This window comes from Tasmannia lanceolata, unplaced genomic scaffold, assembly GCF_043159265.1.
Source record: "Tasmannia lanceolata isolate RefF3 unplaced genomic scaffold, GAP_Taslan_0.1 ptg000008l, whole genome shotgun sequence".
In the NCBI taxonomy this organism is placed as follows: Eukaryota; Viridiplantae; Streptophyta; class Magnoliopsida; order Canellales; family Winteraceae; genus Tasmannia; species Tasmannia lanceolata.
In genome coordinates, this window is record NW_027518685.1 from 63,548,684 (window position 1) to 63,569,075 (window position 20,392).

The 20,392-nt window shown below is 40.0% G+C and overlaps 1 protein-coding gene across 1 annotated transcript; it reads right to left on the reverse strand.

Moving 5' to 3' along the window:
- Positions 1–246: 246 nt before the first annotated feature.
- Positions 247–10,649, reverse strand: LOC143883144 (uncharacterized). The gene is made up of 3 exons (XM_077386500.1): positions 7,301–10,649; positions 4,882–5,542; positions 247–259 (listed from the first exon to the last, which is right to left on the reverse strand). Exons 1-3 carry the CDS (start codon positions 10,647–10,649, stop codon positions 247–249), a joined length of 4,023 nt encoding a protein of 1,340 aa, XP_077242615.1.
- Positions 10,650–20,392: the final 9,743 nt, after the last annotated feature.

The following is a 20,392-nucleotide window of genomic DNA, read 5'->3' on the forward strand; positions in this document are numbered from 1 at the left end:
ATGACAAACAAATGCTTGGAGAAAACAATTAAAGTGATTAAAGCTCCAATAACTCCAACAGAATTAAAATCTCATTTTCTTTCAAAAGGAATCAGCACAAAATTTGGAATTCAATAATAGCTAAAATCTTAAAACTTTGAAAATCTATGATTTATAGCTTTAGATTTAAAGAAACTAAATTAGATTAGGGAAGAGAATTTATTAGAACAAAGCATAAAATAAATGAGAATGCGATCCAACCTGAAATTAATCGGAACTCCTGCAAATTACCAGAGAAAACAATCTAGAAGGGAAAACATGATCGAAGCCATAAATTCCTCTTTCTTCTTCTCTCTAATTTTTTCTGAAAATGATCCTTGGTTAAAGTACTCTCTTCTAATTTTCTCCACGAAATTGAAACTTGAAGGTAAAGATCGCGGCGAGAATGATCTTGTCGGAGCTAAGGTTTGATCGGAGAAGAATAAATTTGATTGGAAAAATCAAGAACAAATGCTAGGGTTTCGGTGATTAGGAGAAAATCTTTTCTAATCTCTCTCTGAATCTTCAGATCTTGGATCAAAATGAGAAATAGCCGGAAAAATTGCTCCTCACCGGAGAAGATGATCGGATCTTGGATCGGCCGGAATTTATGCTCGCCGGAGGAAGTGAATCAGCTGGAATCGGAAAAGAGAATTGGGGAAGATGATGCCGGAGATGAGGAATGCGTGTGGCTGGCTGAGGGAGAGGTGAATACCGGAGATCTGCCGGAATCCGGCCGGAGTTACGATCGGTGAAGAAAGGGGATCGGTTGGGTTTTGCGAAATTTAGAAAAGAAAAATCTCTCTCGGCTTTTCTCTTTTTTTTTAATGAGGCTAAAAAATGCTATTTATAAAAAATAAATGAAGTTGATATTGGCACCAAAGTTGATGGGTGCACAAATGCGCGACTCCTCTGGGATAATGCACCCCCTATACTTGATAACGGCACTAACTCAACTTGTCTTTTTCGAATTTTCTTGGCGGATTTTTCTGAAATTTTGCAGAGACAATTCTGAGATCCTAAGGCTTCTAAAAATGTATTCATGGGCACTTAGGGTCTTTGGATGACTAGAATTTTCCCTAAAATACAAGGTTTTTAGGGTAAAATGAAAAACTAGTGGGCCAACCCCTCATTTGCACTATATACTATTCCGGTCCATTTACTAGGCAAAAGAGCTCCGATCTCGATGAAATTTTGCAGGGGGGTAGAAGAGACCTTCATCCAGCCTAGGGTGAAGTTTGGGACCCCAATGCTGAGATTCGGATGGATTTGGCACGAGCCGGGAAGGTTTAGGGCTTAGTCAAAATGGGGTGTCTACAGATGCCCCTCTTTGGCAGAGCGTGCTTGCCGCGCGAATGTCAAAGCTGAACAGACGTCACATTTTGACTAGCCCCAAAATTGATTTAGAGAATGGGATGGAGAAAATGACTTGGTGAAGGTTGGATTATTAAAGGGTTGGTTTGTTAGGAATGTTGGTTTTCTGCTCAGAGGCGGATGGTTTTATGCTCAGAGGCAAATGGTTTATGCACGGAGGTTGAAAGGTTTTAGCTTAGATGCTAGGGAATTTTAGCTCGGAGGCCTGAGTTTTTGCACAGAGGCTTGTTTCTATGTTCAAAATCATGGTTTTATGCTCAGAGGCGAGGATTTATGCTTGGAAGCAAGGTTTTATGCTCAGAGGCAAGGATTTATACTTAGAAACAAAATTTTATGCTCAGAGGCAAGGATTTATGCTCGGAGGCAGGGAATTTATACTTAGAAACAAAGTTTTATGCTCAGAGGCAAGGATTTATGCTCGGAAACAAGGAATTTATGCTCGGAGGCAAAGATTTATGCTCGGAGGCAGGGTTTTATGCTCGGAGGCAAGGATTTATGCTCGGAGGCAGGGATTTATGCTCAGAGGCAAGGATTTATGCTCAGAGGCAAGGAATTTATGCTCGGAGGCAGGGTTTTATGCTCAGAGGCAAGGTTTTATGCTCGGAGGCAAGGAATTTATGCTCGGAGGCAGGGAATTATGCTCGGAGGCAATGGGTTTATGCTCGGAGGCAGAGAATTTATGCTCGGAGGCAGGGAATTATGCTCGGAGGCAATGGGTTTATGCTCGGAGGCAGAGTTTTTATGCTCAAGAGGCAGGATTTTATGCTCGGAGGCTTGATGGTTTATGCACAGATGCAGATGATTTAATTTGAATGCTTGGTTTATTTATATTTTATGGATAGAAACTCCACTGGGGATTATGAGATAGATTTTCAATAAGAGGATAAGAAAGACTCTCAGAGGAATTTGACTAAAACTCTACTGAATCTTTTCTTATCTTTATTTAATGAAATTAATTATCTCAATTATCAGAGTTCACTTGATATCTTTTATAACCTGAACAGGTTATAAAAGATGCCCCTAGTACGAATTTACTTCCATGACAAATTCATAGGAGAACAAACATAGGGAACATTGTAGAAAAGGTTTTCATTTCCTGAATTTTTGAAGTTACAAATCTTTTCAAATACAACAGACTGAATCTGATAATCTTCTCCTCTTTCTGTCCGCTGCCAATACTTCGAATGGTCTGAGTACTATCCTTCTGAACTCTGCTCTGCTCTGTATCACTTTCGAGAATCTACAACCTCATCATTTTTCTATCACTCCAACCTTGGAGAGACATTGACCACACAGGACTCCCCACACAAGACCTTGGAGTTTAACCTTGACTTTGACAAGGACTGAACTGTGGCTAACAACAAAGGAGGACTTCGACCATGACTTGGATTCTAAGAGAAACTGAATCTGCTTTTCAGCCGGATAAGTATTTTAAAATGGTATAGTCTACCACTTCTTAGAATCTTTCAAAAACCGTATTTAAAGGTGTTTCATTCCTCTTTTCAGGTTTTCCGTCATGGTTATTATCCCTTTGGTTTGCTTAGTCTTAACTCCTTAGCTTATAGAGTGTCAGAAGAATCTCTACTGGCGCTTACTCAGACTTCAGAGTAATGCCTCAGAAGAAATAAAAGTCTTGCTGGCATTCAGAGGTTTTATCCTTTTGAAGTCACTGCCATGACCAAATCACCTTTTCAGGTTTTTGATTTGGCGGACCGCCTGCCTTATATTTTGCCTGGACTGTCTGCCCTTGCAGATTTTCCATTCAGCAGGCTCTGATCCTTGATTTTTTGCCTAAGCCGCCCTTTCGGGTTTTCAACTTAGCAGGTGAATGACCCTAATTTTTGCCTAGACCGCCCTTTCGGGTTTTCAGTCTAGCGGGTCTAAGACTCCATCATTTTTTCTTTCTTTCTGTTTCTCTACAAACCTTGACCTAAAATACACCAGAAGGACTTTTAGGTAGGCTTGGGTTCAAACAGGTTACATATTGGTGATTTTTCATGTATTTGACCAAATCTGGCCCTCCAGACTGCCTACGTATCCCCAAAGAAATGGGAATCAGGTCTGCGTAGTTCACCCATTTTTGGGGTTTCAAGGATTGTTTGTTTTGTTCTTTCTTTCATGTTTTTAAGGATTTGAAAGATTTGGAGGTTATGAAAGATTTGACCGAACCTGAATTGATCAGGCTACCTACGTACCCTGTAAAGAGGGATCAGGTCATGACGTAGTTCAGGTTAAATATCTTTTATGACGCAAGTCATAAAAGATGCCCCTGGTTTGAATTTATCAAAGAAATAATGTTTTCTCTCTTTTTAGGCTCAAAGGGTTTGCAAATGGTATTTGACTTTTGGGTTGTTAGCTTTTGGCTCTGATCGATCAAAGACGGTCTCCTGGTGTATTTAAGCATAGTACTTCTTTAGTTGGTCCAGGTTTGTAGGTTCTGTTAATTTTTCTCCATTTTCATTGAGGAGTCTTACGGCTTTTCCAAGCAGGACTTTATCAACAATGTAAGGACCAGACCAGTTTGGCCTGAATTTTCCTCTGGGATCGAACACCGGTGCTCGATAAGATTTCAAGACGAGATCTCCTGGTTTCAGGTCTCGAACCTTGACTTTCTTATTGAATGCCCTTTCGATTCTTCTCTGATACCCTTGGATGTGGTATAAGGCTCTGAGCCTCTTTTCATCAATCATCTGCAATTCATCATGTCTGGCTTTGGCCCACTCAGACTCTGGCAGATTCGCTTCCATCATAACTCTTAAAGACGGGATTCTCACTTCAACAGGAAGGACTGCTTCCATTCCATAAACTAGAGAGTACGGAGTCACACCTGTAGAGGATCTGATCGACGTCCTGTAAGCCCACAAAGCATACGGGAGTTTATTTGACCAATCCTTATAAGTCTCGGTCATTTTGCTAATAATAACCTTGATGTTCTTATTAGCTGCCTCTACAACACCATTTGTCTGCGGTCTGTAAGGAGATGACTTGTGATGCTTGATTTTAAATTCTTCGCACAGGTGCACTACCTCTTTCTTGAAGTGAGATCCATTGTCAGAAATCAACTCATGAGGTACTCCATATCTGCAAATGATGTTTGCACGGATGAACTTCGCAACTGTATTGGAAGTTATGGAAGCATATGAAGCAGCTTCTATCCACTTCGTGAAATAGTCAATGGCCACCAAGATGTACTCGTGCCCACTTGACGACTTAGGATAGACTTTGCCAATGATATCAATCCCCCATACTGAAAATGGCCATGGCGAGGTCATAGAATGTAACTCTGACGGAGGCACATGAATAAGATTCGCATAGACTTGGCATTTATGACATTTCTTCACAAATGCGAAACAATCTGTTTCCATTGAGGGCCAATAGAAACCGAGTCTAAGGATCTTCCTTGATAGCATTTTACCATTCATGTGAGGACCACAAACACCTTCATGTGTTTGTTCTATGAGCTCTGCAGCCTGATCTTCATCAACACACAGAAGTTGAATCCCATCAAAGGATCTTCTGTACAATTCTTCACCACAAATGATGAAGTTAGCGGCGAATCTCTGAAGAGTTTTTCTCTCTTTGCTGGAAGCTTCAGGGGGATGCCCTTTGCCTGAAATGAGATTTCGGATATCAGTATACCACGGTTTTCCATCTGGACATCGCGCTGATATCTCAATGGCATTTACATGCGCTGGAGCCCATTGCGACCTCACAGCTAAAGGCTGGACCTCCATTGTCTCAGAAATATCCAACATCGAGGCTAAGGTAGCCAAGGCGTCTGCAAAATGATTCTTGGTTCTCGACAGATGGGTAAATGAAATACTCTTGAATTTCTTGGCCAGAGATTCGAGATAGAAATTATACGGGATCAATTTTGATTCTCTTGTCTTCCAATTACCATTGGTTTGACAAATTATCAGAATTGAATCTCCAAATACATCAATCTCTTGGACTTTCAAAATTAAAGCTGCCTCAAGTCCCGCGATACAAGCTTCGTACTTTGCCATGTTATTTGTACATTCGAATTGTAACTTGATGGATATCGGGATGTATTCTTTCTTGGGAGATACAAGCACTGCTCCTATTCCTTGTCCTCGATTGTTAACGGCTCCATCAAAGTACATTGTCCATCTAGTACTTGGAATTTCTTCTTCAAGTTCCATGATCTCTTCATCAGGAAATTCAGCCTTCAGAAAAGCATTCTCCTCAACAGGAGCATCAGCTAGCTGCTCAGCAATAACCCGTCCTTTGACGGATTTCTGAGTGACGTATGTGATGTCAAACTCATATAACAATAGCAACCATCTTGCAGTTCTTCCTGTAAGGGCGGGCTTCTTGAATAAGTATTTCAACGGATCCATCCGTGAAAGCAGAAATACCTTATTCGATAAGAGATAATGTCTTAGCCTTTGAGTCGCCCAGACTAATGCTAGACAAGTCTTTTCCAAGATAGTGTACTTTATCTCGTACTCTAGCATTTTCTTACTGATGTAGTAGATAGGCTTCTCCTTCTTAGATCCTACATCTTGCTGAGCAAGCATACAACCCATTGATGTATCTGTGATGGACAAATACATCAACAATGGTTGACCAGGAATGACTGGGGATAAGACAGGAGGTAAAGACAAACATTGCTTGACTTTTTCAAATGCTTCCTGACATTCTTCATTCCATTTCTTGGAGGAATTCTTTTTCAATAATTTGAAGATGGGTTCACATGTCATAGTTAAATGAGATATGAATCTCCTCAAGTATTGCACTTTGCCAAGGAATCCACGAATTTGTTTTTCTGTCTTTGGTGGTTGCATTTCTTGGATAGCCTTGATCTTCTGAGGGTCCACTTCGATTCCTCTTTCACTGACCATGAATCCAAGCAACTTCCCTGACGTGACCCCAAATACACATTTATTTGGGTTCAAGCGAAGTTGAAACTTTCGGATTCGCTCAAAGAATTTTCTCAAAGCGATTGTATGCTCTGGCCGAGTCCTGCCTTTGACAATCATATCATCTACATAGACCTCGACTTCCTTGTGAATCATGTCATGAAGAAGAGTAGTCGCAGCCCTCTGATAGGTAGCTCCAGCATTTTTGAGGCCAAACGGCATTACTCGGTAACAGTACGTCCCCCATTGAGTAATAAATGCTGTCTTCATCATATCCTCATGTGCCATCTTGATCTGATTGTAGCCTGAAAACCCATCCATGAAAGATAACAGAGCATGTCCAGCAGTGTTGTCTACCAGGATATCGATGTTCGGAAGAGGAAAGTCATCTTTTGGGCTCGCCTTATTCAGATCTCTGAAATCAACGCACATCCTGACTTTTCCATCTTTCTTGGGCACAGGAACTATATTTGCAAGCCATTCGGGATATTCCACTACTTCAATGAATTTTACTTCAAGTAGCTTCTTAACCTCATCATGAACTTTCAACTCCCATTCTGTTTTAAGTTTTCGGAGTTTTTGCTTCTTCGGCTTGATGCCCGGAATTAGAGGTAATTTGTGTTGCACAATGTCCTCACTCAATCCCGGCATGTCATCGTAAGACCAAGCAAAGACCTCCTTAAACTCTTTTAGCAAGGTGATTAATTCTTTGCGCTCCTCAGGAGATAAAGTTTTGCCAATCCGAATCTCCCGAATTAAGGTTTCATCACCTATATTTACAGTCTCAATTTCTTCTTCAAGTGGTTTTGCTCGGCGAATCTCCTCTTGTTGAATCATGTATTTGATTTCAAGAGGAGTTTCGTCGGCTTCCTCGTTTGAGGGGGAGTCTTGATTATTATTATTATTATTTATTTGATCAGGCTTTGAAGCAGAATCAGAAACAGAATTAGAAATAAAGACAGGATCGTACACAAATGAGTCTTTTATTTCTTTTGCAGAATTGATGATTACATCGAATGATTCACCCACATCGGGCGTTACAGACTCAGAATTCAAATGAAATGACATGTCGACATCAGTATCAACATAGACAGGACTATGTACAAATGAAGAATCAGCGAAAACATCCTCTGACTGAGACTTGACAGGGATTGACTCTTCACCATCTTCGAGAACCACTCCAACCCCTATGGTACCTGCATTAAAAGAAAAGTTAGAAATGACAGACTTTGGGTTGAACTCAGAAACCGACACGTTTTTTGAAATGACTGACTCTTTTGAAAGGACTGGACTATACCGGAGGACTACTTGGGGTATAACCTGTGCGGTCCAATTGTCTAAGGGTCCAGTAGCTGGAGTAATGCAGCTTTCGGGGCTCACGAAAGGCACATCTCCTCCAATCATAGCGATGATTGGGGCCTCGACCTGATATAGGGAGTCTAGGAGATGCGGCTCAATATTTTCCACCCAATCTGTAGCTGATTTTTCTGCTATCGCTGGCAAGGTAAACTGCTCACTGTAAAAGTCTTCTGGTAACTCATCTGTGAAGAAGATCTCTAACCCTGGAAGCCTTTTCCCAGTCTGATCGCACCAGGTCTCAGAAAAACCATAGAACGGACAGTCTGCCCCTTCTCTTCTGAATCGGCCGTTCATAATCATGCTGTACGGTCCTGTCAGAAATTCTATACCCCGACGACGGCATTCAGCCTTCTTCAACATATACTTTCTCATTTCTTGAACCTCTTTTCGGGTTGGCTGATATCCTAACCCGAACAAACCATCTACTGCTTTCAACTCTGGCCACTCAGTTGGGCCCTGTAGATTTCTTCCCAGGCCAGCTCCTGGGACATAACCATATTTTCTCATTATCTTTACTACTTGAGTGTTCGTGCTTGAGAGAAACATTATTTCTTCACTCATTGCTTCCCCAAAGGAAATAGTAGAGACTTCTAAAGAAAAGCCGGTTAAACTAACATCTCTTGATTTTTCAGTGATCAATTCAGATGTTATTTGACCAATTTCCGGTTCAGGGTCGCCTCGCACTGTGATCACCCGATTGTTTCGGACGAATTTCAATTTTTGGTGAAGTGTGGAAGGAACGACTCCAACTTTATGAAGCCACGGCCGGCCAAGCAGGAGAAAGAAAGATGTTTTGATGTCAAGAACTTGAAACTCTATCTCGAAAGTTTCACCTCCTATTTCGACTTTTGTGGCGAGTGTCCCAATGACATCTCTTCTAGTTCCGTCGTATGCCAATATCCCCTGTTCCGACGGGATAAAATCGGCTGGCCCGAATCCCAGGGTAGTGGCGGTGCTTAAAGGACATACATTTAAAGCTGACCCATTATCCACTAATACCTCGGGGACCCTCTTCTTGTTGCACAGTATGGTGATACGGAGAGGTCTTGTGTGATCTCTTCCTTCTTGAGGCAGATCCTCATCAGTAAATGACAATGTTCTAGAAACCCTGGCCATTGCCACGAGATTGACCAACTCATCGGGGGTAATTTCAACTGATACTTGAGAGGCATTTAATTCTCGAAGCACAACCTGTCTGTGTTTCGGTGATGCCATTAGTAAACCCCAGATGGACACGTTAGCTTGTGTCTTCTTCAGTTGTTTCAACAAATTTTCTTCCTCTTCATCCACAGTCTGCTTCTGTTTCAGATTCTCTGCAGCTCTTACAACTTCAGCAGGATTTTCTGCTCTGAGTTCTGCAGGTTTGAAGACACGACCACCTCGTGTGACATGGCGGAGCTCGTCACACTGATCTTCCAGAAGCAACAAGTCTTCTTCTTCCAATCTTAAAACATAAGGGATCTTTTCTTTCATCTCTTCCTCTTCCTCACTCTTGAGGACATAAGAACAAGAACACTCAGAGGATCCTGTTAATCCTTCATCTAGAGGGGATAGTATATAAGGTTTCTTGTTTTCGATCGCTTCATCTTCATCATCCCATCTCAGAACATACGGTCTATCAGAAATAACCGCACAAATACGGGAGTGATCTAAGAGGATTTCTTCAGTGAAAATGGCATACACGTTCGGGGGAGGCATTGCATGTGTAGGTAATGGGTTTCGAGTGACGTTCGGTGCTTCAACGGCAAGATCCTTTGCTTCTATCATGTCTTGGATCTTGTGTCTTAAAGCCATGCATTTGTCAGTCAAATGCCCTGAATTCTGATGATAATCACAGTACTGGTCCTTCCTCCAATACTTGGGCAAAGGGTTAGGAAGCTCTCTAGGTTCCAACAAAGTGATTTTTTTATCTCTCAGTAACTTCTTCAAAGCCACTGATAAGGAGTAAGGGAGAGGGTCGAACTGACGAAAGACCTTCTTTTCTATCGGCCTCCTGACCTCGGTCACCATTCTGGATGGTGGTCGGTCATAACCTGGTGGTCTGGCATAACTGGGAGGCCCGGTATAGTTAACACTGTGCACCTCCTTCGGTGCCACAATAGGTCTTTTTCCGTCTCTCACATCAGACGAAGGTCTTGATCTCAGCCCCTTGGACAAAGCATCTTCGATTTGAGTTCCGGTTTTGATTAGAAAATCAAAATCAATGAAGTACTGGATTGCCATGTGGTGATAGTATTGAGATGATAAGTTTTTCACAACAATCTTGATCTGCTCTGAGTTAGGCAAACGGTGAGTCATCTGCGCTGCCTTTCGCCTCCATCGGCGAATGAAAGAAGTGAAGGTTTCATTGTGCCCTTGTTTCAGCGCCTTCAGATCTCTTTTTGTCACATCTATTCCCTCCTCCATGGAGAATTGCTCAACAAATCTATTGGCAATATCCTCCAGAGTTCTGATCTCTTCGGTTTTCAAGCTTAAAAACCATTTCTTTGCTGTTCCAGTAAGAGATCTAGGGAAAAGAAGAGCAATCTGCTCTGGAGTAAGCCCATGCTGCTGTAAGAGAGGAATAAGGGCTTTCAGATGACTCTTGGGACATCCTGTCCCATCATACTTATCATGATCCGGCATCTTGAAATTAGGAGGTAGCACAACTCCCGGTATTATCATATACTCGGCCATGTTTAATTTTTTCGGACCCTGCATTTTCATGCTCTCCATCTCCTGGGCCATCTTATCCAACCTATCGACTATTCCCTTGCCTTTATTCAGATGGGGGAGACAGTTCTCTTCTTCATACTGCTCGTCATCAGAATTGTCAAAGACTGGCAACACAGGAGGCTGAGCCATCATAGGAGGTGGGCGAGGCATGATTGGGGTTTGCTGAGGTGCAGGATTTTTGGAAGTAGATTCTCTGTCATTCTTTAATCGGGCTATTTCTTCATTAATGGTACTCAATTGCAACATTATAGCTTTCATCATCTCATTGGTGTCCATACCATTTTGCCCATTCTCTGCCATCATTTCAGGTGTTGGTTGGACTGGTGAAAGTATTTCTTGAAAATTCAAGGAAGGCGATAAAGGAGAAGTAAAAGAAAAAGGTGACAAGGATTGCCGGCTCAGCCTGGAATCAGATGTCTGACGGGACCAGGTTGGTTTTGAAAGGAGGATTTTCTTAGGAGCAATGGCTGCTCAATCAAGAATCCTGAAATGGAAGTATAATCACTAGATTAAAATTTTGATAATCGAGATAAACTATCTTGATCAAACAAATGACAAAAGAAACAAAAACACACTTTCATTAATAAAATCCAAATTGTGATTACAACGGATGAAAAAAATTAATCTCTGATCACAGCTGGATAAACAGACTGACAAGAATGAGAAATGCAGAAATCGGAATAACAAAACATGATATGGATCTTCAAGGTTCCTCAATCCGAGCTCTCCGGCTTGCGGGGTGTTCCGATATTTCTCCACGTCGGAATTTGCGAGATAGACCTAACCTCCTTTCTATATTTTTGTTTCCCCAAGCAGCCACAATGGATCGGACGAGATCAGGAGTAAGATCTTCACAAAGAGGAGGGACTATGATTCCGGGAGGACATGGAATTCCCGTAATCTGATGGAGAATTCGTATGGGTGCATAAAAAGAAGATTTCTCGATACCCATGAGGTAAACAAATGAATGTGGGTAAGTGCTAGTAAAAACATGAAAACATGAATGACTTACCCAGCGAAACTGGCTCTCCTCTACATGTTGTAACCAATTGTGCCATTCATCAATGGACTGAGGTTGGTTGGCTATTGGTTTCCATGTATGGAAATTCTTCAGGGTATACGGATTTTGTTTTTGTCGCTGAAGAATTTGAAATTTTTCACCAAGCCAGACATACAACAACTTCACACACCCACAGAAATTGTCTTTGATATTTTGGGAAGCAATAAGATCTAGTCCCAAAAAGGTCTCTGCTAACATGGTAGGAATGGGATTCCTCCCTTTGTTAATTTGGTCTACCACAGTTAACAAGGTTAACGGAGCAACACGAGGGTTTTTCCGAATGACATATCGCGCAAAGACACTAAAAATCAAAGCATTGCGTCGACAACTCTGAAAACGAGAGTTATTAGGATCGACGTTTTCAGAAAAAAGGGTGATGAGGTTTTGAACTTGCACACACGTATCCGTTAAGCATGAAAGTGCATCAACGGTTTGATTTTTGAATAGCTTGCAAAAAATGGAATGAGAGGAATCTATGTTCGAAGATTGTATCCAAAGTCCATCTGTTGGGAGCTCTAATAAAGCACACCAATCTTCGAATATAGGACAAAGCTCGAATGATCCAAATCGAAAAACATGAAGATTAGGATCCCAGAATCTAGCGGCTGCTTGGAGAAACTTCCAATTTATATCGAAAACACTCAAATGACTGAAGGCACAGATGAACCGATCAGCCATACTCCTATCCGAGGATTCTAGCGGAAGAGCCCCAATAGTCTCGCTTATCCAGCCTTTCAACAAATTATTCGCCATGATTTAACCTAAACACAAAGAATAGGATGGGATAATTAGGGAATGGAGAATAACTTGGAATAAACAAAGAATAAAGATGGACTTAACCAATAATCACAAGAAGGATATAATTGGCGACATCAAATGTTCCATTGATGATCAGAAACTCAGGGAAGAGACCACGGTCATAAAATGACAAAAGTAGATCATAGACCGGATCTAAATCTGAAAGGTGGACGACAAAAATGTACGATCAAGAAGATCAATAATGATAGACTATGGTCATAGAGACAGCAGACAGGCTATCGACCATATCTAAGACAGGATGAACAATAATCTGAGTAATACAACAAAAGAATGGATAAATGAGGTTTGCATTTGAAGGATGAAAACAGGTAATATTTATCATCACTGGGTCAAGGAATAAACCATAGCTATGAGTGTGACAGGTAGAAGCCACTAGCTAGGTTTAGATCTGAAAAATGAATATACACGATTGATTGATTCAAGCCCAGGAATCTCTACTAGAAAGTAGGTCCTAATCTTATAATCAAAAGATATATGGACAAAATCTCCATGACTAGAGCAAAAGATAGGCCACGACCATGAGAGGGCAAGTAAAAGCCACTGGTCTGGTCTAGATCCGAAGAATAGACTGATATGACTAATTTGATTAGATAAGGAAGCCTCACTAATGAGTAGGCTCTAATCTGATAATCAAAATATAGATATATACATATATATCCTAACCAGGGGCACCAGCCCTAAATATGATCCCATAGAGTCAAGAAGCTTGACTCAAGACAGACATGTGAGTGTATTAGGACTGCGTCTGTAGCCACATAAGGTGAACTGCAATAATCTACGGATAGGACATGGCTCCTAAATCTAAGCTCCAACATGTGTAAGCAACACATGTTCGTCCCTATATGAATGCAATATATATATAAGCACATGCAGATCCTAATTGGGTTTTACTAAATCAACATATATATCCATGTACATAATATATGTAAAATGAAAGTAGAGCTCCGGACTCAATATCAGGTACTATGCATATGATCCATACTTTAAGTATATAACACAAGTACACCGAGTGTTATATACAGTATGCTTCATTGCTCACCGGCTGCTGTAAACACAAGTACACCGAGTGTTTACGACTGCAGCACTGGCGCATAGCTTGGTAATAGATACAACAGCACCATCTGGATAGTGATATCCCATGAGGCACGCATTATATCTATCCCGTGGAGCCAATAATAAGAAAATCAATAAAAGAAAATAAAGAACAAAATGATGTATGCTGTGCAATGTGTGAATCCCTTGTTTTAAACACCTATCTGGTGCCCCTGGATTTTAAGCGATTACATTCCCATTTATAATGATTTCAGCTCAAAATTCTTCAAAATTAATAACAAATGGCATTTTAACAGAGTTAGGCAATGTTCCAAGAACTCCTTAGCAGAGTCGCCAGCCTGTGGACCCCGATCCGAGAGAGGCAGCGGTGGAGGACGTGTGCCCCCACGCGAGTCAGTCTCAGGATCATCCACGTGAATGGAGAGCTCTACCAAGGAACTCTCGAAAGAAAGTGCCTCTCACAGCATGAGTGGCGATACAAAGGTGAGATACCTCTCGATTCGGGGACTAGCCCAGATTCGAGGCGTACCTTAAACAAAGAAGAGTCGCCATCGAAGGAAAATGGGCCAAGGATCCCATACTATGCTCTGTTGCAACGGATAACCAGAGATATAAAATAAGGTTCGTGCCTGGTTACGAATTCGGAAGGTCTAAAGAGCACCTCATCCGCCCAAGTGCAAACACCTGGTCTCTTATGCCATTTACTTAATAATTTTGAAGAGCTTTGGGCGAAAATCATATGGAATGGGAATGAATATCTCCGAGAAGACGTCTATCTAATCATGCATGTCTCGGAGATGAAATCAAAGGCACACAAGATAAAATAAAAGAAACATGTGTCACCTAAGCATAGCTAGGTTATAAGTGACATGCCTAATGGGTGTCTAAGTTCTGATGAACAAACACATGCACGACACACCAAAAAAGTATAAGGTCTGCGCAATAAAGTAAGAAAACACTGCAAAACATAGAAAAATGACTCGATACTATACAACCCTAAGACTCTAATCTATACCTAGGCCCGAGTCTTTAGATGATCTGATTTTTATCCAAAGAAGCCTACGTATCCCCGCCTCCACGAGAATCAAGGCAACGTAGTTCTTCGCACCTATTCTAAGCTATGATGCCTAAGACATCTAGACCTCTATCCTAGACTCGATCTAAAAGATCGGACTAGTTCTTAAAGCTTCTTGTGTGATTATTTAAATTCCAATGGATTGTAGATTTTAGGACACCCTATATGTCTTAACTAAATGCAGGTTAGCCCTAAGCTAATGCAGGTGGTTCCTATAATCTATGTGTAGCTAGGCTGTACGCCCTAAGGGAAACAATGGGATCACTAGCGTATCCAAGACTTAATCATCAGTCGGCGATATGAATCGCCAACTGACTGGACGGAGGCGCTCCTATAACTCTAGGACAAACTCCTAACTCTAACACAAACACAAACAAACCACACAACACATCAAAGACAAACTCAAAACTCTAAAACTCTTTATCTAGGACAAACTCCTAACTCTAGAGGAAGATCTTGTTGAAAACAAGGTTTTGAAGATTTTTGGTATTTTTTCTTAAAATGGGTAAATGATTTATTTACAAAGGTTTGGCTGGACCTGAGATAAGAATCTCAAGCTGCACTACGTACCTCGTGGAAGAGGATCAAGCCAACGTAGTTCGAACAGATTTTCCTAGCTATTCTCCTATGACTCAAGATTTTTGAGATTTTTGGTTTTTCAGATGTTTTTGTTGTTTTTAAGTATTTTTGACTCAAGGGGGACAAATCCTATCATCATAAGGGGAGGACAGACTCCTGATATCCCGCAAAGGTTGGACAGCATCCTATGCTTTGCGGGGGAAAAGAACAGAAACACAGCTCTGCAAGGGTTGGACAGCATCATATACCTTGCAAGAGTGGATAGAAAAACACACGATTTGATGAAGGGTTAGATAGAATCCTAATCCCTATGATGATAGGACTAACTCCTGAAAGAAAAAAAACAGACTCTCTAGCTAAGGACAGACTCCTAGGCTAAGGACTGACTCTGAAAATAGGATTCTAAGAAGGAGGTGCTAATGAGACAAAGCCTGTCTCCTAAAAGAAAAAGAGATAAAGAAGGGTGCTAGTGAGACTATCAAGCTAAGATAAAACTCACAAGTAACAAGGAAAAGAGACCTTGTGCATATTTGGCAAAGGTAAAACACCCAGCCGGGCCGGACAGCTACCTAGCCCTAGGGTGCAACAAATGTGCAACCCAATACCCATAAGGGTAAGGGGTATGTTGCCAAGCCGGGTAGGATGTTCTCCCAAAACCAAATGATGCACAAAGATGAGGATGCTAATAGAATGAGACTGGGCAAGTCTCTTAGACATATAGGTAGGACAGAGGAAAAAAATGCGAACAAGGAAAAAGAGACCTTGTGCCTATTTGGTTTAGGTAAAACACCCAACCGGGCCGGACAGCTACCTAGCCCTAGGGTGCAACAAATGTGCAACCCAATACCCATAAGGTAAGGGGTATGATGCCAAGCCGAGCAAGGTGTTCTCCCAAAACCAAACAACGCACAAAAAGGAGGGTTTAAGACCTATGAGACTAGAGGTAGTCTTCTAGAGGTTAACTCAGGTTGATTCATTAATGAGACAATGCCTGTCTCCAAAGATTTGGATCTAAAAGACTAGGCAAGTCTTTTGAGAAAATAGAATGCTATTTGGACTTTGCAAGTCCCCCTAGAGATGGGCTTGGGCTAGCGCCTTCATCGCCCTACAAGAAAAGGGGATTCTAATATCTAAAGAAAATTAACAGCAATCTATAAGACTGTGTTAGTCTATCAAAGAGAGAAGAAAAAGCTGCCAGATAATTGCAAATTTCACTCTATTTTTATAAAAATAAATCAAGTGCTAAGCAAAGAAGAATTTTCAATAAGAAAACAATACACAATCTAAAGCAATCATAAAATGATAAACATCATTAATTAGTCCAGACCAGCCGCTGGATAGCCTAATAAAGTAAAATAAAACAATATCAAACACTTCTAAACCAACCACAAACCCCAATACGGGGACTCCAATGAAATCAGATGATGCCAAAGTAATCATCTGATATCATATACACATGATAATATTTCTAATCCCGCCTTGAGATCAGACAGTACTCACGTCGATGATATCGAATAGAGTAGTCATCTGATCTCCTTCTTCCTATTAACAATTCATTTAAATAAATAAATAAATGAGTATAATAAGCTTTGAGATAATCTCACCTGAACAATCCATTTATTACTGCCTTCGAACCCTAACTCAAAACTTAGTATGAAAGAGAAATATTAAATTTCCAACAGGTTATAGAAACACATTAAATGATATTTTCAATTTGTACAAATTTTAATATCTAATAGGGCATCAACTTATGCAGAAAATGTAAAAAATGTGAGAGTGAAATATAAGCAGATTTGTGCCAACAGTGGGGCCGAAATGACAATGTTTAACGGTATCCCAAAAGACTAGGCAAGTCTTAAAAAAAATGAGGGGAGTGCTAATTGGACTAAGTGAGTCTCCTAAGGATGGGCTTAGGATGACCCCTTCATCACCCTTTCAATGATAAAGGGTTATGTCTATTTCTAAAGCCACACAATTGTATAGCTATGAAAGAACAATTTTATTATTATTAAAAATCATTTAAATAAGGGAAACATTTTCAACAACAAAGCTACTACACTACTCCCAACCAGTTTATAAGGTGTCTATGCTAAAATAATAATAATAGCAAGCTTCTTTTACATATCAATGAATAGAATATGAAATAAGAATGATAGGGCGTGAAAAAACCAATTCTATCCATTTTGTACATGAAGTTGGAATGTGCAGACACTATCCATAAAATTATAAAGGAACAACTACAATAATGCAAGCCACACTTTCCTTATAAAGACCTACATGAATAGCAGCTTGCGATAGTGAAGTTAGAGGCGTATATTAAATTACCAATGATAAGCAAACCTCCTAGTTCAACTAACTGATGATGATAGCTTCTATGTTTAAACACAGAACATAGTTCAAAATGAAGATTTCAGTTTCAATAAAAACAACTCCCTGAACTTCAAAAATCAATTTCTTTCTATCTAAGATTAACACCAAAGGGCAATGAACATCCAACATATGACAGATTCCATCACAAAAATATATGCAACATATGAAATCATAATCGTGTGTTCACCATAGATTAAAGTACAGTCCCTGTAAAAACTCATGGAATTAGGCTCATTTATTATCTTCTCTTTAAATCTATCAACGAACTTCCTAGAAAAATGCTACTAACAATGTTTCATTATTTAATAAATCAAATGTTTACAACCAAGAAAATTTACTAAACCTACAGCTATCAAGAAGAAAATCCATTCATTCAGTATCTTAAACATAGGCTCTAATAAGATCATCAGCCTGAAAGAATGACATAGACTAAAAATAAAAAATCTCAAGAACATTTTTTTTTTTTTTTTTTAGAGAACAGGCTTTTGACTCCAACTGAAATCATAAACATCATTTGATTCTTTTATTTTTTCTAAAAAAAAAAAATTTTACCTGCTACTGACTAATTTTCATCTGGCAGTGCAAAAGAAAACTAAAAAAAATAAAAATTTCAATAATGACAAACAAATGCTTGGAGAAAACAATTAAAGTGATTAAAGCTCCAATAACTCCAACAGAATTAAAATCTCATTTTCTTTCAAAAGGAATCAGCACAAAATTTGGAATTCAATAATAGCTAAAATCTTAAAACTTTGAAAATCTATGATTTATAGCTTTAGATTTAAAGAAACTAAATTAGATTAGGGAAGAGAATTTATTAGAACAAAGCATAAAATAAATGAGAATGCGATCCAACCTGAAATTAATCGGAGCTCCTGCAAATTACCAGAGAAAACAATCTAGAAGGGAAAACATGATCGAAGCCATAAATTCCTCTTTCTTCTTCTCTCTAATTTTTTCTGAAAATGATCCTTGGTTAAAGTACTCTCTTCTAATTTTCTCCACGAAATTGAAACTTGAAGGTAAAGATCGCGGCGAGAATGATCTTGTCGGAGCTAAGGTTTGATCGGAGAAGAATAAATTTGATTGGAAAAATCAAGAACAAATGCTAGGGTTTCGGTGATTAGGAGAAAATCTTTTCTAATCTCTCTCTGAATCTTCAGATCTTGGATCAAAATGAGAAATAGCCGGAAAAATTGCTCCTCACCGGAGAAGATGATCGGATCTTGGATCGGCCGGAATTTATGCTCGCCGGAGGAAGTGAATCAGCTGGAATCGGAAAAGAGAATTGGGGAAGATGATGCCGGAGATGAGGAATGCGTGTGGCTGGCTGAGGGAGAGGTGAAGACCGGAGATCTGCCGGAATCCGGCCGGAGTTACGATCGGTGAAGAAAGGGGATCGGTTGGGTTTTGCGAAATTTAGAAAAGAAAAATCTCTCTCGGCTTTTCTCTTTTTTTTTTAATGAGGCTAAAAAATGCTATTTATAAAAAAAAAATGAAGTTGATATTGGCACCAAAGTTGATGGGTGCACAAATGCGCGACTCCTCTGGGATAATGCACCCCCTATACTTGATAACGGCACTAACTCAACTTGTCTTTTTCGAATTTTCTTGGCGGATTTTTCTGAAATTTTGCAGAGACAATTCTGAGATCCTAAGGCTTCTAAAAATGTATTCATGGGCACTTAGGGTCTTTGGATGACTAGAATTTTCCCTAAAATACAAGGTGTTTAGGGTAAAATGAAAAACTAGTGGGCCAACCCCTCATTTGCACTACATACTATTCCGGTCCATTTACTAGGCAAAAGAGCTCCGATCTCGATGAAATTTTGCAGGGGGGTAGAAGAGACCTTCATCCAGCCTAGGGTGAAGTTTGGGACCCCAATGCTGAGATTCGGATGGATTTGGCACGAGCCAGGAAGGTTTAGGGCTTAGTCAAAATGGGGTGTCTACACCAAGGTGTGATTCCAACTTGACATTGGAGCAACGAGGGAGGATTATATGAAGATTTCATTATTTGCTTTATCAGGTTACTAGTGAGTACTAGTTGACAACCTGTGCGATGCACGGGGCGGAAAATAAATCATGGGACCAAAATTTTGCCAATATTCGTAGTATGTTGGGAGATAGAAACAATTTTGCGAAAATCATGGGACATAGTGGAGATATTTTCTCCAATAAATAGAAATAATTTTGCTAATATACATGGGATATTGAGTAATAGAAACAATTTTACTAAAAACGTGGGATATGGTGAGATTTTTTCTGCAATCCAAATATATCACTTTATAAAGAGTTTTATGTTTTTTGAGGAGGGGTACCACGTGGCACACCCACGTCGTCCAGGATTCTGTTTTACACACACACACACACACACACACACACACACACACATATATATATATATATATATATATATATATATATATATATATATATATAGGAAAATGATTGTACGCTCGAGTGTACCGAATCTTAGGTACACTCGAGTGCCAAATCACATGAGTCCCACATTTTTTGTGGTCATCTAAATCATTCATTTGCAAGGCCCCATCATAGATAGGGTGCGTACCAAAAATCAGCTCCATAAGATCATCCTAACCCATCCATTTGTGGAGGTAAAAATGGACAGACACTGTTTGTCCACAAATCTGCCCATTTTGCCCTCCAGTTTTGGAGGGGTTAGGATGATTCAATGGAGCTGATTTTTGGTACACACCCTATCTATGATGGGGCCTTGCAAATGAATGGTTTAGATGACCACAAAAAATGTGGGACCCATGTGATTTGGCACTCGAGCGTACCTAAGGTTAAGTACCCTCGAGCGTACAATCCTTTTCCTCATATATATATATATATATATATATGATTAGAGAGCTTTAGACTCATTTACTTTATTTTCTTTAGCATTGGGATGAGAGAGAAATTGAATATGGATTGTAATGGATTTATTTACTTTAAGGTGAATGGTTATTTTCATGCCCAATGAAGGACACATTTCCCTATTTTTAGTTGATGTAAACCAGTAGAAGACCCAAACATCTAATACAACAGCGTTATCCACACGACTGCGCATTTAAGGGCTAC